This window comes from Copadichromis virginalis, linkage group LG15 (assembly GCF_057382275.1).
Source record: "Copadichromis virginalis isolate Kocher_CV1m ecotype Utaka linkage group LG15, C_Virginalis_male_GT1.1, whole genome shotgun sequence".
NCBI classification, from domain to species: domain Eukaryota; kingdom Metazoa; phylum Chordata; class Actinopteri; order Cichliformes; family Cichlidae; genus Copadichromis; species Copadichromis virginalis.
In genome coordinates this window covers 26,392,827-26,411,994 of record NC_140632.1, presented here as the reverse complement: position 1 = coordinate 26,411,994, position 19,168 = coordinate 26,392,827, and the positions used below count along the sequence as shown (strand labels likewise).

The 19,168-nt window shown below is 43.4% G+C and overlaps 1 protein-coding gene across 1 annotated transcript; it reads left to right on the top strand.

Moving 5' to 3' along the window:
* The first annotated feature begins 3,941 nt into the window (after positions 1 to 3,941).
* Positions 3,942 to 11,121, top strand: klf11a (Kruppel like factor 11a). The gene is made up of 4 exons (XM_085432717.1): positions 3,942 to 4,119; positions 7,914 to 8,135; positions 8,363 to 9,167; positions 9,262 to 11,121. The coding sequence occupies exons 2-4, from the start codon at positions 7,947 to 7,949 to the stop codon at positions 9,555 to 9,557; spliced, it is 1,290 nt and encodes a 429-aa protein (XP_085288843.1). The 5' UTR covers positions 3,942 to 4,119; positions 7,914 to 7,946; the 3' UTR covers positions 9,558 to 11,121.
* The last annotated feature ends 8,047 nt before the right edge of the window (positions 11,122 to 19,168 follow it).

Below are 19,168 nucleotides of genomic sequence, written 5' to 3'. Positions count from 1 at the left end.
CACGGTAATAGTGGTGTAATGTTGGGCAACGATAAGAAAATGAAATATCGCGATAGAATATGGGCAAAACGCGCATGCGCAGTGCCTTTGTTTTCATACGCACATGGCGGAAAAAGCATGGCGGCGACGGAGAATGAGAAGGGCGAAAGCGGATCGTTGAATGAAACTGAAGAATTGGTTTGTAAAAATGGTGCAACTTCAGTGGTGTGGAACTGGTTTAGCTTTCGTCCGTCAGATACACAACAAAGCACTATTTTTGGTAGAGCATGCTAGCGGGCCGTCGTTATTACCGTGTTCTTTGGAAAATACGGCACACTTAAAATCAATCCTTTGATTTTTCTGAAAATCGACAGCGCCCCTTATAATCCCGTGTGCCCTATGTATGAATTCTGGTTGTGTTTACTGACCTCGAAACAATTTTATGTCGTACACGGCGCTCAAAAATCTGTCAAATGCTTTAGTACGACTTTGCTACGAACCCGCACCGCTTGATGGATTGTCAGAGCATTACGGCTCTATTTGTGGATATTTTACATGGTTATGCCGAGGATATGTCGGCCAATTTCCACTGGAAATGCCTTTTGGTTAAACTGTCAGCAAGGAATTTGCATTTGCACTGTTAAATTTTTATATGACTTTAATGCACATAAAAAGCAGCTAAAATCTGCTCACGTCATCAGTGTTTTTCACTTTTTAAGATTATGTTCACATGCATTTGTCATTTCAGCCACTAAAGCTTCAACTTTTCCACAAAACCCAAATTTTATTTTTTTTCTCCAGAAATACACGTGCGTCTAATCCTTTCTGTACTGACAGCAACATGTCAGTGATGTCAAGCTGTTTCTATGTTTTTATGCCGAGGATATGTTGGCCAATTTCCACTGGAAATGCCTTTTGGTTAAACTGTCAGCAAGGAATTTGTATTTGCACTGTTACATTTTTATATAACTTTAATGCACATAAAAAAAACAGCTGCTTGTTTAAGTGAAAATACATTGATTTTCTTTTTTTTTTTGCACTAATAAAGTTGTGGAGCTGTAAAGTATTTTGTCTAGTGTCAATTATATCATCAGTTATATCGTTATCGCAAATTTTCACTCCAGAAGGTTCACATGTTCAGAGTTGCTTCTAGAAAAGATTTTATATATTAAAAAAACTTTACTCTCTTCACAGGTATGTGAAAACAAAGTACTTTACATTTCTGTTGTAAGAACATTATACTTGTATTCATGTTACTCTTTATTGTTGCAGAAAAGTCTTGTGTTTACAGGACATCACTTTAGAGATGAAATCCTAGAATTTTACTGCTCAGACGGTTTGTTAGTACAGCAACCTCACAGCAGCCAGGTCATTAAAAATGACCAATGACATGGAGCATTTTTAATGTCAGGAAAAATGCTTTAAAACACTCCAACAGCACAAACACGGTCCCGAGGTCCAGTTCAGGGTGAAGATGGCAGACAGCTAGCAGCTACGTGCCACCTGTCAGTCAAAGAAGCCACTTCCCTAATAATGCAAACTGAAGCCAATTGTGATATTTGTCTCTGACTTCTGATATGAAGATAAACTGTTGGTCTCCTTTGTCTTCAGTATATAAAACTGTGCCACCTGTATATAGTGATACCCTTTTTTTGCTTATTCCTCTCTTTTGCTTTCTCTTTATTCTGTAACTAAAGTTTAACGGCAGTTTTATGAAGAAGGAAATTACTTACAGAGACTAAACAGTTGGTGTATCAGGCTGTAAACATGTTTATTTCTGCTGTAAAATTTTAACATAGGACTGACTCACTTTAGTGAACCATGGTCACTAAAAATGCAAAGATTTATTACATGTGTGTGATGTCATGATTCAGACTCTCAGTGTTTCTATGAATTATAATCAGTAAAGTGAAAACGTGTCCTTGAATACTTGAAAATCTCTGCACCTCTACCTCTGTACCTCCTCTCTTGAGTTTGGAGAGTTTTTAAATTTGAGGAGGTTTGAGGGTGCCGTCACCCTGAAGACAGATTCTCCTTTGTGTCTCTAGACTTGTGTCTCTAGGCTTAGCGCTGAGGTTCAGGTGAGGTCCAGGTGAGTTTCCTGCTGCAGAGCTGGGACATGGCTCACTGAGCGCGCGCTGTGGTTTCTGCACTCTGACTTCATGCTGCAAACAGCTGAGCTCAGCCTCCTACTGCACAAGCCTGCGACTGTTTTCTGCCTGGAAACCGTTTTTTATGGACGGATCGCCCGCCTGTGTTTTTCTCCCCCCTCCTTCCCCCTTTTTTCTCTTTTTTTACTTCACAACCTCACTGAACTTGGAGTTGAAAATGAACTCACATCACCCCGGCCTGCTGCCTCTGTTCCACTTTCATCTCTGCAGCTTCTCTGACATCCAGGATGTGTTTGAGCCGCCACCGCCGACCTGAAGGTGCTGTGAGGCAGCAGGTGAAGCTGAAGGTGCATCTTTGTCTGACTTAGACAGGATGTCATCACTTCCACCACACGTGTCAGAACGATGACGACTGCGGTGATGATAATGATGCGGCTGCTTAAAGGGTTAACCTGCAGCGACAACAAAGGAGGGAGGAAGAGGAGGCAGTGGGTGCTGCCTTTTAGCCCCGCCCTGAAATTCTTTATTGGAGAGGCTGTTTACAACCTCGCCGCATAGGAGTCCCCGGGTTCATCAGCCCTGCGGGGAGGGGGCGAGGAGGAGGGCTCACGAGAGCGAGGAGAGAAATGTTACAGGAAGAAGACAATAAGAGACGATGGTGAGGCCTCCAGAGCCGCCGCTTTGTTTCTTTGTCTCGTTTCTGTGAATTTAACGTGCACATGTCTGAGGCTCCGCGCGCACGTGAGGAAGAGGAGGGAGAAGAAGACGAGATTGTGTAGTTTCAGCTCTGCAGTGAAGAGAAAGTGTTTACATGTCCCTGCTGCAGCATGAAACAGTGAGCACATCACAGCCACGCCACACCAGCTTCACTAAAGAAGGAAAATCTGCTCACGTCGTCAGTGTTTTTCACTTTTTAAGATGATGTTCACATGCATTTGTCATTTCAGCCACTAAAGCTTCAACTTTTCCACAAACCCAAAATTTAAATTTTTTTCTCCAGAAATACACCTGTGTCTAATCCTTTCTGTATTGACAGCAACATGTCAGTAATGTCAAGCTGTTTCTATCATGTCACCAGTAAAATTATTTTTTTGTCTTAGCAGTGTGTCTCATTTCTGACATTAAATCATAAGAAAGCATTTTTTAAATCTATTTCTGTTTTACATGATCACGATTCAAAGAATATGTATGTATATACACAAATTAATTCCTAATAGAAAACATGTGAAAGTAAATGTGCCTGTGTTTGACAGAAAAGACCTCATTAAAAACACTCAAAAATAAGATTCTGAGTTTTCAGTTAAATATAGAATAGTGTAAATGCACCATAACTGTTGTATTTTAGGTAAATGAGTGTGAATAAACAGGTATTTCTTAATGATACTCCATATTTAGAGAGGCTGAGACAGTCAACACGCTCCACACTCAGTGTATTTACTAACGTTTTACCATGATTTTAACCGTAAACGTTTAAAAACATGCCGGTGACGCGGTGTTTCTGGTGTGGCCGTGTGTCTGCAGTGTGTTTTCCTCGGTTTTACCTGCTTTCACCTGTCCTTTTTTGTTCCTTTTTCACTCCATCTGCAGTTTACATGCCTGTCGCGCGCGTCCCCGCGGTCCCGCCTCGCGCCTCCCAACCTTTCCCCCAGTTCGAGCGCGCCGCTGGGTTCACCGGGTTTACTCTGACACCGCTGACTCCGCGGCCACGCCCCCCGACAGCCACGCACCCCGCCGCGGGCCAATCGCGTGACGCTCACGTAGCGATCACGCACCGCCTCGCCCGTGATTGGCCGCGGCCCGCTACACCTTTGACTTTGATTGGCTGCGTGTTACCACCCGCCAGACCGCTCTGAATTTCGTTTCTGTGTTTTTTGTTTTTTTTCCGGTGCTCTCAGCTGAAGCCAGTCTGCTGGCAGCGGCTCAGCGCTCCGACTGAAGCTCCAGTAGCTGTACACGGAGTTGCCGCCGACCCTTTCTCCACTCCTCCGTCTGCTCTTTCTCTTCGTCAACTCAGCCTCGCTGCTGTCAGGTCAGTTTCCAGAAACTTGGAATGTTAGAACTGTGCGGTACCGCCCGGGGCTCCAGAACCTCCGGGTTCGGGGTCCGGGGACGGAGCGGTTCTGCAGCCCCGGTCGGGTTGTTTCGGCTCGGCTCGGCTGGGCTGTGTTGGCGCTGTCTGCTGGTTTATCTGAGGTCACAGTGAACCCAGTCACTCTTGTGTGTGCGCGCGCGCGTGAGCAGTACCAACAGTTGCATCCCTGCAGTGCATCGCTCACCGCTGCAGAAACTTTACAGATGTTTTCTTTGTTTTGGTACAGTTGATGCTTTCGGTTCCGTGTCGTCGATTAATTAGCCGGACAGGATTGACTGATTTGATTGATTTTGATATTTTCGAGCGGCTCTCAGCGTCGTTGTGTTCAGTTTGTTTCTTTGGCTTGTGACAGTGAAGCCAGTAGTTTGAGTTTCACCTGGCATGTTCTCACTGTTCTCTAACACAGATTAATTGATTAATCCGATTTTAAATTTTTTAGTACATTTTTTTTTGTCTAAGTTTGTTTTTGCAAGTGTGTTTCAGTCTCTCGTGTGCCAGTTTGTTTTTCTTTATTAAACATGACATTAATTTGATTATTTTGATGTTGATCATGCAAATTTTTCATTTCCTTTAATATTTTGGCTAAACAGTTAAATTGATTTTCATCCTCTTAATGTGACTGTAAATTAATTATTTTGACAATGATCAGATGATATTTTCTTTGGTTTGACTAAACAATTAATCCGTTAATTGTAAACCTGTTGAGCAAAATAATCTATTATTAATTTGATGACTCTCATGAATTTAGATTCTTTGGTCTGAGCTCACTGTAGTAATTAAAGATCGGTTTCACTGTCACTGACTCAATAAAATGTTAAAATCATTTACATTCATTTTGATTTGCATTTGGCTCTAATAGGAAACGCCTGCTTCATTACTGCTGATTTAAAATAATCACGTTTTCATGAGTGCATGTTTTACCTGTTTAAACAGTGTAAAGCAAATATTTGCACCTGAAGCTGACGTGTAAAATTCTGTGTGTTTTTGTTCTAAAAACCAGTTAAAGTTATTTTCCATAAAATAAATCCTAATGTGGCGTCTCTGATTTTCCTGCGATTTGACTGTGTGAATCAGACTCAGCCTCAGTTTCATCCCAGAAATCTGCACTGAACACAAAGAAAATGCAGAGGAAGAGAAACCTGACAACACACCAGGAATCAATCCGAGTCACGCAGAAAAAAAGATCTCAGAATTAAAAACAGAAAGTGTGTCTGGAGCAATAAATGCATCCCAAGCTTCTCAATCAGGTGTGAGTGTGTCGGGGAACAGGTGTTATTAATCGTGGAGCCCAGTTGATTATTAGCACATTAAAGGCAGCGAGCGGCGTTCATTTATGAGTAAACCTTGTTGTTTCTCTGTCAATAGGTGTGGTGTGTTTTTGTGGTCGTGGGGAATCAGAGTGCGGGGTCTGTGTGTGTTTGTGTTGAAACGGATTGTTTTGTCCAACTATACTTCCTGTCAGGAGCTTCCTCTCTCTATCTCTCTCTCTCACAGGGAGAGTTGGTTCATGTCAGTGTGGGAGGAGGAGTGGGCGGGGCTTGTTCATGATGGGGGTTTTTTGTTTTGTTTTGTTTTTTTCTCCTATTTTTGTTAGCACCTCCCGCAATCTATTCTGGGTGCAGTGAGGTTCCCCGTCAGGCAGGGTGAGAGGTTGGGTGTACCCACTATATCCCCCCCCCCCCCCCCCCCCTCCGCCTGTTCTCTCTGTTTACATCGTTATCTCTCGCCCCTCGCTTGCCCTCCTCCCCCTCTTCCTCCCATCCTGTACGTGCTGCTAAGCAGATGCCAGCCAAGCAGCCAGGAGCCCTTTGTCCCCGAGTCACCTCCCATCTACAGTTCTCGCCCCTTTAATTAATTTATTTATTTCCTGATGTGGTAGATGCAGCTCAGCCGGAGGTGGGAAAACTGTGACATCATTGGTCATTAGATGGGAGGTGTTTGGCTTTATCCGTGGAGTAAGAGGAAGAAAGAAAGAAAAAGAAGCTGGGCTGTGAGGCAGACGCTCAACAGTTTATAGGATAGTGAGCACTAACAGTGCGTTTAAGTCATATGGGAGAAAGAAGACGGTCCACTGCCTGCTTGCCATCACCCTCAATTAGCTTCCAGAAGTTGCCTGTGTAGCTAAAGCCCAACAGAAACTTCGATGAGACCAGAAGAAGCAGCTGGTTGTGGCTGAACTACCCTCTGCCCATGTCTCTACCCATGCCCCTCTTTAGGTTTCCAGAAGCAGTCCAGTCAGATGAAAGTGGGCTTTGATTGGAGCATGACTGATATACCTGTGAAGCTGATATTGGCTATTTCCCAATATATCATTATCAGAATGTATAACAGCCGAAAAATAAATCAAAGTAAGGAAGACACGGGAGAAACGATTACTTGTCCACGAGAGGACACTCTGCAACTTCCCTGTTGGCAACATATGTTTGGAAACTCCCACCAAATTCAGTCTTTAAGTCTGATGTTATTAGCCATTTCCGGGTCCAAACTTTGCTTCAGGTCCCAAAGTCAAATGAACACTGTGGCATAACTGAGAGTTAAAAACTGTCTAAATTCTTTCATGTTCAATAAAATGGTCAGTGTGGTTTCTTTACCAGGTGTAACAATTACATTTAACATCCGGGCATCCATGAAAACTGAATTTATGAAGTTTAACGGAGTTTGAAGTTAGCAGGGAGTTAGCTCGCTAGCTTCCATGTTTAAAAGTTGCTACAGTGGTAATAAAAACCCAGAGACCGACAGTGATTACTGACCATTTTTGGGTCTTGTTCATATTAAATAGAACAAGATACAAAACATTAAAATATGTTAAAAAGACAACAGCTTAATAAACACACAGCAGTTTGAACCCGGAAGCAGGGTTCATACGTCATCACTTAAGAAACGAATAGCAACCAGCTATTGATCCATGCGGAGGTGGGCGGAGTGTAATCAAATGATCCTTGACTTGTGATAATAAAATAAGGTTACTTTTACTCCATCATCATAATATTGCTGCAGAGACTCATAAATAACAACCTAACAAACGTCTGGGAACTTTGTTCATGTTTCCTGTGTTTTAAATTTTTACTTTTATATTTTGAATCAGGTTTAAACACACTCAGGCTCTAGCTTTTAGGGTAGAGTGTAGCTGAATGTGCCAAAAACTGCAGTACCTCTAACATCCAGCAGAGGCTCCAGCAGCATTCAAAATGGTAAATGGCCTGTATTTATATAGCGCTTTACTAGTCCCTAAGGACCCCAAAGCGCTTTACATATCCAGTCATCCACCCATTCACACACACATTCACACACTGGTGATGGCAAGCTACATTGTAGCCACAGCCACCCTGGGGCGCACTGACAGAGGCGAGGCTGCCGGACACTGGCGCCACCGGGCCCTCTGACCACCACCAGTAGGCAACGGGTGAAGTGTCTTGCCCAAGGACACAACGACCGAGACTGTCCGAGCCGGGGCTCGAACCTGCAACCTTCCGATTACAAGGCGAATTCCTAACTCTTGAGCCACGATCGCCCCAAAACAAAAAATGGGGCAGAGACAGACATGCGGCAAAGAGCCACGGGTCGAACTCGAACCCGGGCTCCCCACTCTCCGGGCCACCAGCGCCATTTGGTCGTAATTCTGCGCTTCTGAGCTGATTTTTGCTTTAAAATCACAGAAAATAATCCGATTAAAGTGACGAGAAATGCTAAAGTCTTTTAAAACTGACCTTTGACCTCTCGACTGTTCTCAGGTCAGCCGTGTGGACAGACAGACAGCAGCAGCCATGGAGCAGAAGTCGTACGTCGAGTACCATGACCTGGAGGCTGCCGAAGCGCTCGTCAGCATGAGCTTCTGGGGTCAAAGGTCGCACAAGCCCCGCCCACTGACGCCCACCTCTGACTCCTGTGACTCTATCCAACTCCACTCGGAGGGCACAGATACACCAAAAGACCTGATCGCCCTCTCCTCGCTGGTAAGAACCAATACAGTCAGAACGTTAGAAAATGTTAAATGCACACGCATGACTAAATGACCTCATCAGACACATCGTTACCATATTTATAAAAATGTAACACAAAAAATTCTTTCTAGGTTTTTCATTATTTAGTTAACTACTTAATTTGTTTTAAGTAATTTTCTTCTGTGAATGAATTCGTAGCATTTGGGATCCGTCTGTCTAACACCTGCTTTCTCTCTCAGTGTATAACTCCGCCTCAAAGTCCAAGCTTCGCCGAGGCCTCTGCAACCCCCATCCTCACCATCGCCTCCAAACCACACTTACCCTCCCCCGCCCTTCACAGTGACCCCCATGCCGTCACTTCAGAGACCTCAGCACTTGCACCTCACTCAGAGTCAACCTGTGTGGCTCCGCCCAGCAGAGCGATGGCCACCAGTGTCATCCGCCACACCGCTGACAGCCTCAGCCTTCCTCTGCCCAACACCGAGCTGTCAGAAACTTCCACGCAGCCTCTGCCACCACTTCTGCAGACGCTTCCAGAGGAGAAGGACGACCCTCCCCCAACTCCCGACACCCCCCCATCGCCTCCCGCCTCAGCTTCTCCACCTCACTCGCTGTCTTCCTCACCGCTGCTCTGCCAGGTTTTCCCGGTGAACGGCCGAACGGGGATGATCTCCGCCTTCGTCCAGGCCCCAGTTCAGGTGCAGGGGCCGGGCGGGCCCAAGCCAATCCTTCCCCAGTCTCCCACTTCCAGCTTCGCCCAGCCGCTGCTGCTGGGCTCCGCCGTGCCACAAGGGACTGTGATGTTTGTGGTGCCACAGCCACCCGTGCCCCAGCCACAACCAGGCCCGCAGACCGTCATGACCTTGGGCAACACCAAGCTCCTCCCACTCGCCCCAGCTCCTGTTTACATGCCGTCAGGAGCGAACAGTGGCACCTCGCAGGCAGACTTCTCTCGCAGACGGGACTACGTGTGCACCTTCCCTGGGTGCAAAAAGACCTACTTCAAGAGTTCACACCTCAAGGCTCACCTGCGCACACACACAGGTATGAGTCACCTCAGGGGAAGGAGAACCACAGACAGACACTCACCTGTCTTATAGACATGAGCTAACCACTTACGTGTCCTCTTGTTCCACAGGTGAGAAGCCATTTAGCTGTCACTGGGAGGGCTGTGACAAGCGGTTCGCCCGCTCCGATGAGCTTTCCCGCCACCGCCGCACGCACACTGGTGAGAAGAAGTTTGTCTGCAGCGTGTGTGAACGGCGGTTCATGCGCAGCGACCATCTGACCAAACACGCCCGACGGCACATGACTACCAAGAGGCCGTCATCGTGGCCCGGCGAAACCCGAGACCTCAGCAAAGGCGCCCTGCCAAAGGGTCAGAACAGAGGACCGGCACTTCCCGTTGGCATGCTGGTTCCTGCTGCCAACTAACTAACAGACTAGTGTCACTCACAGGGCCATCTCAGGAGCCCCGGGGGGAGGGGCCAAACACCGACCAGACTCTTAAAGAGTGACTGTGACTGGTTGTTTCAATCAGCTCCGCCCACCACATCAGGACGATGTTTTGTACTCGGCTACGTTTACACGACCTCAGAACAGGGTCAGACACACCTGGACACATTTTACAGGGACCTGTCCTGCTCACTTCCTGCTCTGAACGGTAGCTTAGCATGAATGGCAGTTTAAAATAAGCCATCCATTCATGATCTCTCTAAAAAAAGACGCCATGGCTCAGTTCTTACTGGCTTCTCATTGGCCAGGGTCTGGAAGCCTGCTGAGGGGAGAACAGTAGATTTACTATATTACTATTATAGATAAGCTATATTAGTATATGGAAGTTCAGGAAACAGGCGCCATTGAACGAGGGCGTTTTGTCCTTAACCGACCAATCAGCTTCACTGTGAGAAAAATTGAAGGACCTTTATTACCAGGAAGTGATTGCTCTTCTATATAAGGAGATCTGTCACTAGCTGCTGTCAGCTTGTCACAGAAGTGACAGGAAAAAACCCAAAAAGACCCAAAAACCCTGTTGGTCCCATGTTTGAAGTTTCAGCACATGTATGACGCAGACAGGAGAGCAGAGCAGGTCCCTTCAGGAGTTTAAGGCCGTCCTTCGAGTGGAGGAGGCGCTCAGATGAATCCAGTTCTTTTCTATGTTCATGCTGCCGAGAGTTGAACGATCTGAGTGCCGCCGTTTTCCTGTTACTTTTGTTAACATAGACATAGCCGTCATCAGCAGAGGACGGCAAGCTTTCTCCACCATTCTCAGGACATTTTATTCCCACGATCCACAAACACACCGCCGCAGGAGGAGGAGGACCTGAAGGCACCAGGCTGCTACTCACTCACAGACATCCACACAAAGCCGATGTTGCACTGGAATATTTTTGAATCTCACTTGTTTTTGTACTCTCTCTCTCTCTCTCTCTCTCCCCCGCCGTGTACCATCACGGCTGCGTCTTTTTAGCGACTCGTTAGCGACCTGTTAGCGACTCGTGTACACTCTTATTGTTTGCCAAAGCCTCAGTATCATGCTTCTTAGCCCACTTCTGTTCTGACTGTAAATACTGTAAATATCTTGATATCTATATGAGTGTTATGTGTAATCCAATCTACATTTATTCACAGTACGAGATATTAATATTTTAAGAGTCTGTGGACAGTATTCATTACTGTGATACTACCTACTATCTTTGCTTTACACATTATTATTATTATTCTTATTATCATTGTTAATATTATTATTATTATTATTATTATTATTATTATTATTTAATAAACATTCGTTGAGGAAAGTGCTGTTTTTGATAGTTTGATTTGGCCCATAGTGTAGCCAGTAAAAATACCTCATGTTATTAAATGTTATTCTTAATAATAACAGCTTATATTAAAATAATCCTTTTCTTTTTCTTTCGAACATTTACCTGTACACCACGGTGATGGTGAAGAAAATGGCTTTTATAATAAAATGTTACCACGAGGCTGGCACCAGCTGTTTTTTGCGTTTGTCTGCAGTCATTGTTTCACTGAGAATTTCAACAGCTGGAAAAACTTTACTCATCAATACTTTTGTGATTTTTGACTAAAAGTCGAATTTTGTACTTGGCGTCTGTGTTTTAAGCAAAACTAAAACGCTGCAGTGAAGCACATTGCTCCAGCCTGGCTCATGTTACTGATCCAACTCCACAGTAAACATGCAGCACATTTTAAATCCACGTGGATGCCCCGGGGGTATTTGGGGTTCAGTAACTTGCTCAGGGACTCTTCAGATGGATGCAGTAGCTGAGGAACCTCAGAGTGATTAGCATCTCGCTCTAAATCTTGAGCCAGTCTAAGCACCGTGATTTTTAAAGGCGCTATATAAATACAGGCCATTTACCATTTACCATTTTTTTTGGAGGGGAACCCTCAGGTCGGGTGTAGCTTTTCAGTAAAGTCCCATACTGGATGTTTCTTTGCATGTAGGCGAGTGAGTGAATTCAGTGAATAATCAGCATTGTTGACCTCAGTATAAACTGATGTCTGATTTGTTGGTGTGTAAACTCCACCACAAGCTGCACTGACCTGTCTGTATGTAATCACCATACTTCAATCTGTTTTTCACCATGTTTAACATAATTCAGCAGCTGCACATCCTGTACAGATCCAATATCTGATTTTAAAAAATGTATTTTATGTTCACATAAAACATTTACATTTCCAGTTTAACACGTCACTTGCTCTGCAGTGCTTACCTTTAAAAATAATCTCTCATCTTGCTCAACTGTCCTCCTTTTCCCCATCTCGGAGTGAGGTTCTCATTCGTCTTCCTGCCTGTTGCACAGCAGCTGGGCCTTTGTCACACAGCATGTCTGAGAGCTAAACTGCACACTAAGAGTCTGTGTTTGCTTACATTTGATGAACTCATTTAAAAGTTGGATTTTAAATTTCCTGCCACTTAAAAAGCTTTCCTCCCTTACAAACAAACAAATGACCTCTAAATTCAACTTCTACACATACAAACATGTGATTTTATGATCTGACATTAAGATCAATTAAAAGGTAAGTCTAATTTACTTATTTAAAATTATTTTTTCATTTGCCAGTGGACAGCCATCTTTAAAATGGCCACCATCTTGAGTTTTAAAATGGCTGGTGGGCTTTAAAAACAAAACTGTACAATAAAGGAGTTGATGTGGCCTCAGAGCAGGAAGATCCTGGCTTTGAATGCACCAGCCGGGGTTCTCCCTGTTCCTTGGTGGGTTCTCTAGCTTCCTCACACATGTGGTTTAGGTTAACTGGTAACTCTTGGCCAAAGCTGTGAATGTGAATGTGAATCTCTTCACTCTCTGACAGCTGGATGGATAGTCTCCATGTTAGCTGGCATATATGAGAGAGATAAGTGTGTGTACTTATATCCCCCCAGGAATAGTCTTCCTGTAAAGCTCAGTTATCGGCTGAACTATTAAACATTTTAAACCTCATTAATACATGAAAATTAGCACCTGTTCTAGGCTAACTCGCACTTGTGTAATGTTTCTGTTAAAATGGTAAAAAATAAACGACATCAGCATGTTTTCACAAATTAAAGGAATATTTAATGTTGTAATATTAGATTAACAGAATAGAACAGTAAAGATTGCTTATAAAATATATATATTTTAGGCTTGCTATAGCAAATTTAAATGTTATGTGTTGTGATATTTTGATACCATGGTAGCATTTACAGGATATTGTTTTATTGTGATATTATACAGAAAAGAGTTACTCAATAAGGCCCATTTAATAGTTGTTTTTCTCTTTCTCTCTGACCCAAGAATTAATGTGTAAGACTCACAGGCTGGTACCCCAAGGTCGAAAATACCACAGAGACGAGACCACTTCCTTACTCCCATCCTCCCTTCTTTATCTCTTAGAAAAAGGCTCGTTAAAGGCCAGGTGGTTTGTTTCAGAATTCACTAATGAAAGAACTCTGTATTCTATGTCTAGGAGTGTATTTTGCTGGGATGATCATAAATTGTAACTGAAGAGATAAACTACACAAAGGATACTTCTTTGCTCACAAGGCAGGAAGACGTTTCCTTATTTGGTCTGTACCGGTTTGAACTGAGAACTTGCTGACACACGAACCTTTTTTTCCTCTATATAAGCTGTTATGTACTAAATAAACCTTTGAGTCGATTGGGAAGGCAACCTAAAGCAGTCTCTGTTTTCTTGTTCTCCCAAGCTGCTCCCGAGCTCGTACTAACACGCTGAATGGCATACCTGAGTGTTACTTTAAATAATTAGGAATCTTAGAAGGAAAGGACAGAACTCTGCTTATCGCTCGTGCCTTGGAGGGAAAACCGGGATGGACATTTTTTTCCTTCATTATGTTATGTTTAAAATACTTTTTAAAAATAGTTTGGGCACAAAAAATTAAAGCATTAATTGGCATTAAGGACATAACCAGGTTAGCGTTGCATAAAGCTAGCTAGTACTGGCTTCATCCACAGGTCAGAAATATCCAACTGTTTAAAACTGACTGTAGGGTAATTCTGAAAACACCACACAAAGAAAACCCTCAAAGCAGGACCGAAAAAGAAGATTTGGTTGAATGTTTTTATTTTTATGTGAAAACAAGTCGGACACCACAAAGTCAATGCTTTTATATATTTCCGGTATAAAGTTTGGCGCTCAGGAGAAAAACAAAGGAAAGGGACGGGAAAAAAAATGACCATTGGAACTGCTCATCCCAAAATGCATCCCAACGAATGACCTCTGATAATTTTTTTGATTTCAGTAAAAACAAAATACAGTGTGTAATTTGTGTACTTACTGTTGTGTGTAACTGTATTTGGGGCTGCGTTTTGTTCCTGACTGCAGTGCCCACTTTTTGACTTTGCTGTTAAACGTTTCCATGGAAACAGCACCCTGTACCAATCAGAGACATTGCTTTTTGAGTTTAGGATTGTGGGTAGAGTAGTTCTTTTTCTCGACATCGTTAATAAGAGTGTTATTCTTCAAACATCGTAGCTGTCAATAAGACGCCTGTGGATGGCACATAACCAGAGTCCCTGTGGACATTTATAAAGGTTACTGCTAATAAATAATAAACTGTTTAAACTAACACAGGTTCTTCTGTGTGAAGGTTAGCTAATGCTCACAATCCAATATCACATTACAAATGAAACATTTCATTCACATGCAAACATTCACGCTCACTTTTCTGATTGTTGTTCCTATACATTCAGAGGAATGCATAAAAAATGAGCCTCACACATATCAAGTGAAACTCGTATGTTTTGTTGTTATTTTTTGTCTTTTTGGATCATTTTAAACGCCCACCGTGTTCAGTCAGCGGCATTCATAAATAAATCACAGCCAGTCCTCTTTATTTTCCTGATTTTAAGTCCTTCACTGGGCAAAATGGCGGCTTCGTTGCGCTGTGTGGAGATAAATGAGGTTAATTCTCCGGCTTCACAGTTTCGTTTCCTCCGTGTGTGAAGTTTCTGCTCCACGACAGCAGAGTTACACAACCTGAGCTCCGCGCTCTCTGCCCACACCACCAGGTAGCAACCGCCATCCAATCACCACGTGGGGCTGAGGGGGTGTGACCAATGGGAGCACACGTCGTCATGACTTGGCCCGTGAGAGGGGGCGTGTCATCTGTGTGGAATGGTTTCCGCCCCTTTGTCTTACTGACCGACATTCGGCTGGAGCCAAAGTAAAATATAAAGTAAAAATAGAAGAAAAAACAGTGGAGTCTGGTGGAGGCCGTGGGCGGGGAAACAGTGACGCCATGTGGTAATGTGAGGTATTAAACGCACTACAGGACAATAAAACAAACGATTATGACATAATCACAAGTATTACCCCTGAGAGCAGATATGTATGAGCCTAATCTGGCTCAGTTATGGCAAATGACCAGTGGGCGCTGGAGAAAAGTAAACATAACATTAAAAACCTGAACAAAAACCATGTAAACCTTAACACATGGGGGGAATATTATTCAGCAGTAAAATACTGTGATCCACAAATGATTTCAAAAGGTGGGTTCAGAGGATTTATTTTACCCCCAAACAGATTAAAATCAACCCCAAATCTTCAATAAATGACACATTTAATATTTCAATTTGCAAAACAAAACAAGGGTATGGAGGGAGGAGACACTGGAGGGAGAGGGGTGAAGCCAAACACCCCTCTCCAGATGGAAATCTGACAACAAACCTTTGGAGCAGAATATTTCTGATGTGGCTTCTTGTTTTCATGTCTAATGACAAATATAAAAATGACTCTCAAAATGCCTCAACACTGGTGTTTTTCTGCATCAAGTACAGAAAAGATTTAAAGAATGCTGACCAGTCAGTGGTAGATGCTCCTGGATTGGGAGCTTTGGCTACTGCACACATGGCTTTCCTTCGTGATGAGGGAACTGTTGTTGATGCTCCCACTTTAGGTACTGGGAAATAATGGCTACTCATTTGGCAGGCAAGCGGGAAAATGGGATCTGGAAGGGCTGTTTTCAATCTGAAGTCCAGCATTATCTCCACTGTTTGGCAGAAGCTCCAGGTTGTTGTATTTCCCTCCTATAGCCAAACTCATCTCTAACTGAGAAGTGCCCAATGAGTGTGGTGTCATCTGCAAACTCTAAATTTTACTGACTCAGTTGGTCAGTTTTCCTAATCTTTCCATGAATGGTCTGATGGTGTACTGCTATAAATTATGGGATGTAATGGCCTCTTCTGCCTCTATAAAGGATCCTTCAGTGTCTCCTCTACTAAAGGAGGTAATAAAGGAAACACTGAAGCTCCTTTCCTCAGTATTTAGAGGATTCAATCAGCTCTGATTATGGCTGCACAGACTTCTAGATCAGTCTCTACATTTGACTTTCAAAGTTTGTTTCTTCTCTGTAATGTTTGAGCAAAAATGTTCAGCTCTCATTTCAAGACACACTTTGGATCACTGTGTTGTGTTTTTATTTGCTGGGGAAAAAAACACAACATCTCGCCATTAAATTTCCATTCTGCTATACATATGAAGGAAATGTACTGCTATGTGCTGGCAGGGTTTAATGGATTTATTTGTTTTGATGATACTAAACTGGATATTTTCATATTGATGACTCTGAATTCAGCTGCTGGAACCTCCAACTGATATTTGATGGAAAAACATTCAGTATAGAAGAAAACTGGCAGACTAATCAATAATAAAAGTAATGTTTGGTAGCAGGTTTGACTGAGCTCAGAGGCGGGATGGAAGAAGCTTCTCATTAACAGTAAATCTGAAGCTTTTAACACTGCTGATTGTTTTTTGAATTGACTGAATATTAATGGACTGAAGCTTCCAGCCACAGTGATTCATTGTGTGTCAGTGAATGCATTGCGTGTGCTGGGCTGCAGCTTCATGGTTCCATCTAGTGGACTGATAGTAGAAGTAGAGCAGCTGATGGCAGCTTCCTCTGCCTCGCACTGGTGTCTGACTGCATTCAGCTGACATTGAGAGGAAGCAGAAAAGAACTGGCTGATATTTGGACAACACACATGATGGAAAGGAGGACTTCAGTTGATGTGCACATGAATGATTTGTGTTTCCTCTGCAGGTGAACTTAGAAAGTGAGTGTGAGCGGATGTGAATGTGAATTCAGCAGCATGGAGCAGTGTGAGCACAGAGAGGAGGGAGTTCCTACCCTTGAATCCACCCTGTGTGGGGAATATGAGAGCCAGACCAAAGCTTGGAGGTGAGAGGACAATCTCTGACTGCCAGGACTCTTCTCCAGGTCACAGCTCAGCACTCACATCACTGCTCTATCAATATTCACAGGAACCTACCTGATGATGATGATGAGATGATGAGATAGCCTTTATTTGTCAGTTGCAGGTCTTTTGCCCACAACCAAGATGACAGACCTTGCCGACCGTACATACAATACAAACATCACATTGGGGAGACAGGTCAGGCTAGGTAGCGAGGAAAAAAACATTGAAATGTGTAACACAGAAGGATAATGCAGGAATGCACAGGTATCAACAGACCATAACACAATAAACACAGACAGCAACATGGGAAAGAGTTCCAGTGTGTACATCTGATCTGGGACCGCTGCAATCTTTCGACTGCGCCTCCAGCTGACCCGATGTCCACATCATGGGGGAGGTAAGCGTTGGAGGTGGCGTTGGATCCGGGGTAGGGAGGGTGATGCGTCAGTGAGTGCTTATCAGTATCAGTATATGTATGTGTGTGCGTGTCCATAGTTCAGCTGAGACAGTGTCCTTCGCCCCGCCAGGCTAAGTAAACAGTCTTCCAGCCAACCCAGGCGGCCTTGTAGGGAATGGGAAGGAACAGACTCAACACAGTCGTTATCAGGGAGTTTTTGTTCGGCTCCAGCCTTGAGCCCACAGCTGGCGCCGAAGGGGTAGCCGGATTGTGATGGTAATTTTTATTTTGCAAACAACTCATGAGAATTTCAAGCTGTTTTTAACACTCCGACACTGGTCTCTCAATGTCCCGTTAATAGCTGCGAGTTTCTCCGTGATGTTATTAGCCGTCGATTCTGTGGTCTTGTCACTCTTTTTTGCTCACATAGCAGATTCTGAGACCTCACGACCGCAGCCAACTGATCCGAGATGTAGCTTCCACCCAGAGATGTTGTTCTGAGTTGATTCTTTCCTGATGTAATGTAAACCTGGACCTGGACCCAGCTGTGTGTACTTAAACGGTGTAAGCCAACAACCCTGTACTGCAGAAAGAGGAGCTGTTGTTCGGAACTCACTGATAGCTGTCAGTTTTGAACATCTGATGTTGTTTCTAGTCTCTAACCAGCATCTCAAAGGAAGCCACTGAGCAAGGAATTCATTTATTCTATTAAAAAAAAGTCAAAGATCCTGAATTTTTATATTATTCTGAAGAACAATGGATTTCCTTTTTAGAGAGGAACAATACACCAGCTTTATCTGCATATACATTAATGTAAAGGTGGTCTGGAGAGGTAAAATAATTTCATACTCTTCATATAAAAAACTAAGACACTGAAACATGCACTTCAGGAGGTGAAGAAACTGGAGACCCTTCCTTAGGGATTAATAAAGTATTCTGATTCTGATTCAGCCACATGCCAACAGAAATTATTTGTAAACTTATTAAAAACACAGAATCTAAATACTTTCTTTTTTTTTTTAAACAGCAATAAAATGGAAAACTGTTCTGTTCTCTAATTTAAAAAAATAAACAATCAGAAAAATCGTCAACAGAAGATGCATCTGGACACATCACACAAGATCACAGGGTAACAAACGTTTTAGACAATATTACTCAAAATTAAACACTCAAGAGGGAGGAAACCTGTAGGGGGTATTTTACAAGCCTGAACATTCCAACTAACAGGCAGATTTTCCAGTGCCAGTGCAGCTAGCTAAACAATGAGGAATCACTTACTACTAAAGAGACAGACAGTGAAAGTGGACAGTATATTTGACTTTATATTCTTGGTATACTCTTTGTATTCTTCTGCTATCTGTACCTGAGCAGTGGTAATGCGCACTCTTTGGTTTTAACTTAAACGTGACGAGGGGCAGCACAAAAGTGATCAACTTAAACTGATTTTTAGTTTTAGCATCCTTATTTTTCCCAGAATTATTGGTTCTGTAACTCGTTAAGATAGGATAAGATAAGATAAGATAACCTTTATTAGTCCCACACGTGGGAAATTTGTTAACAGACAGAGATACATCTATGTCCATTTTTGATGTAAATTAGCCTTTATACATTTAGTGTTTCATTTCAACAGGTGTTTAGCCTCTCTCACAACTTTAGTCAACCTGTATTTCGACTCTTTGAAACTGTCACTGATCCTACTCCAAGAGTGTTAGTAAGTCTGGAGATGTGGGACCTGATTCACCTGAGTTGCTGACCAGAGGGAAGCAGGTCAAACAGGTAGTGGGCAAGGTGTGAGGTGTCACCTGTGATGGCCCTGGTTTACCTGAGACAGGAAGATCTGGCGATGGCCTCCAGGGTTGGTTGGACCCTCAGTGCAGCCTTCCTGTTCTTACTCATAGCCCCTGAGTACCAGACATCAAGCTGGAGGA

What these genes read in the sequence shown, in the direction of transcription:
- klf11a (XM_085432717.1), top strand. Translation starts at nt 7,947, where the DNA reads ATGGAGCAGAAGTCGTACGTCGAGTACCATGACCTGGAGGCTGCCGAA. An exon ending in TGATCGCCCTCTCCTCGCTG is followed by an intron (nt 8,136 to 8,362) that starts GTAAGAACCAAT and finishes TTTCTCTCTCAG; the next exon opens with TGTATAACTCCGCCTCAAAG. An exon ending in TCACCTGCGCACACACACAG is followed by an intron (nt 9,168 to 9,261) that starts GTATGAGTCACC and finishes CTTGTTCCACAG; the next exon opens with GTGAGAAGCCATTTAGCTGT.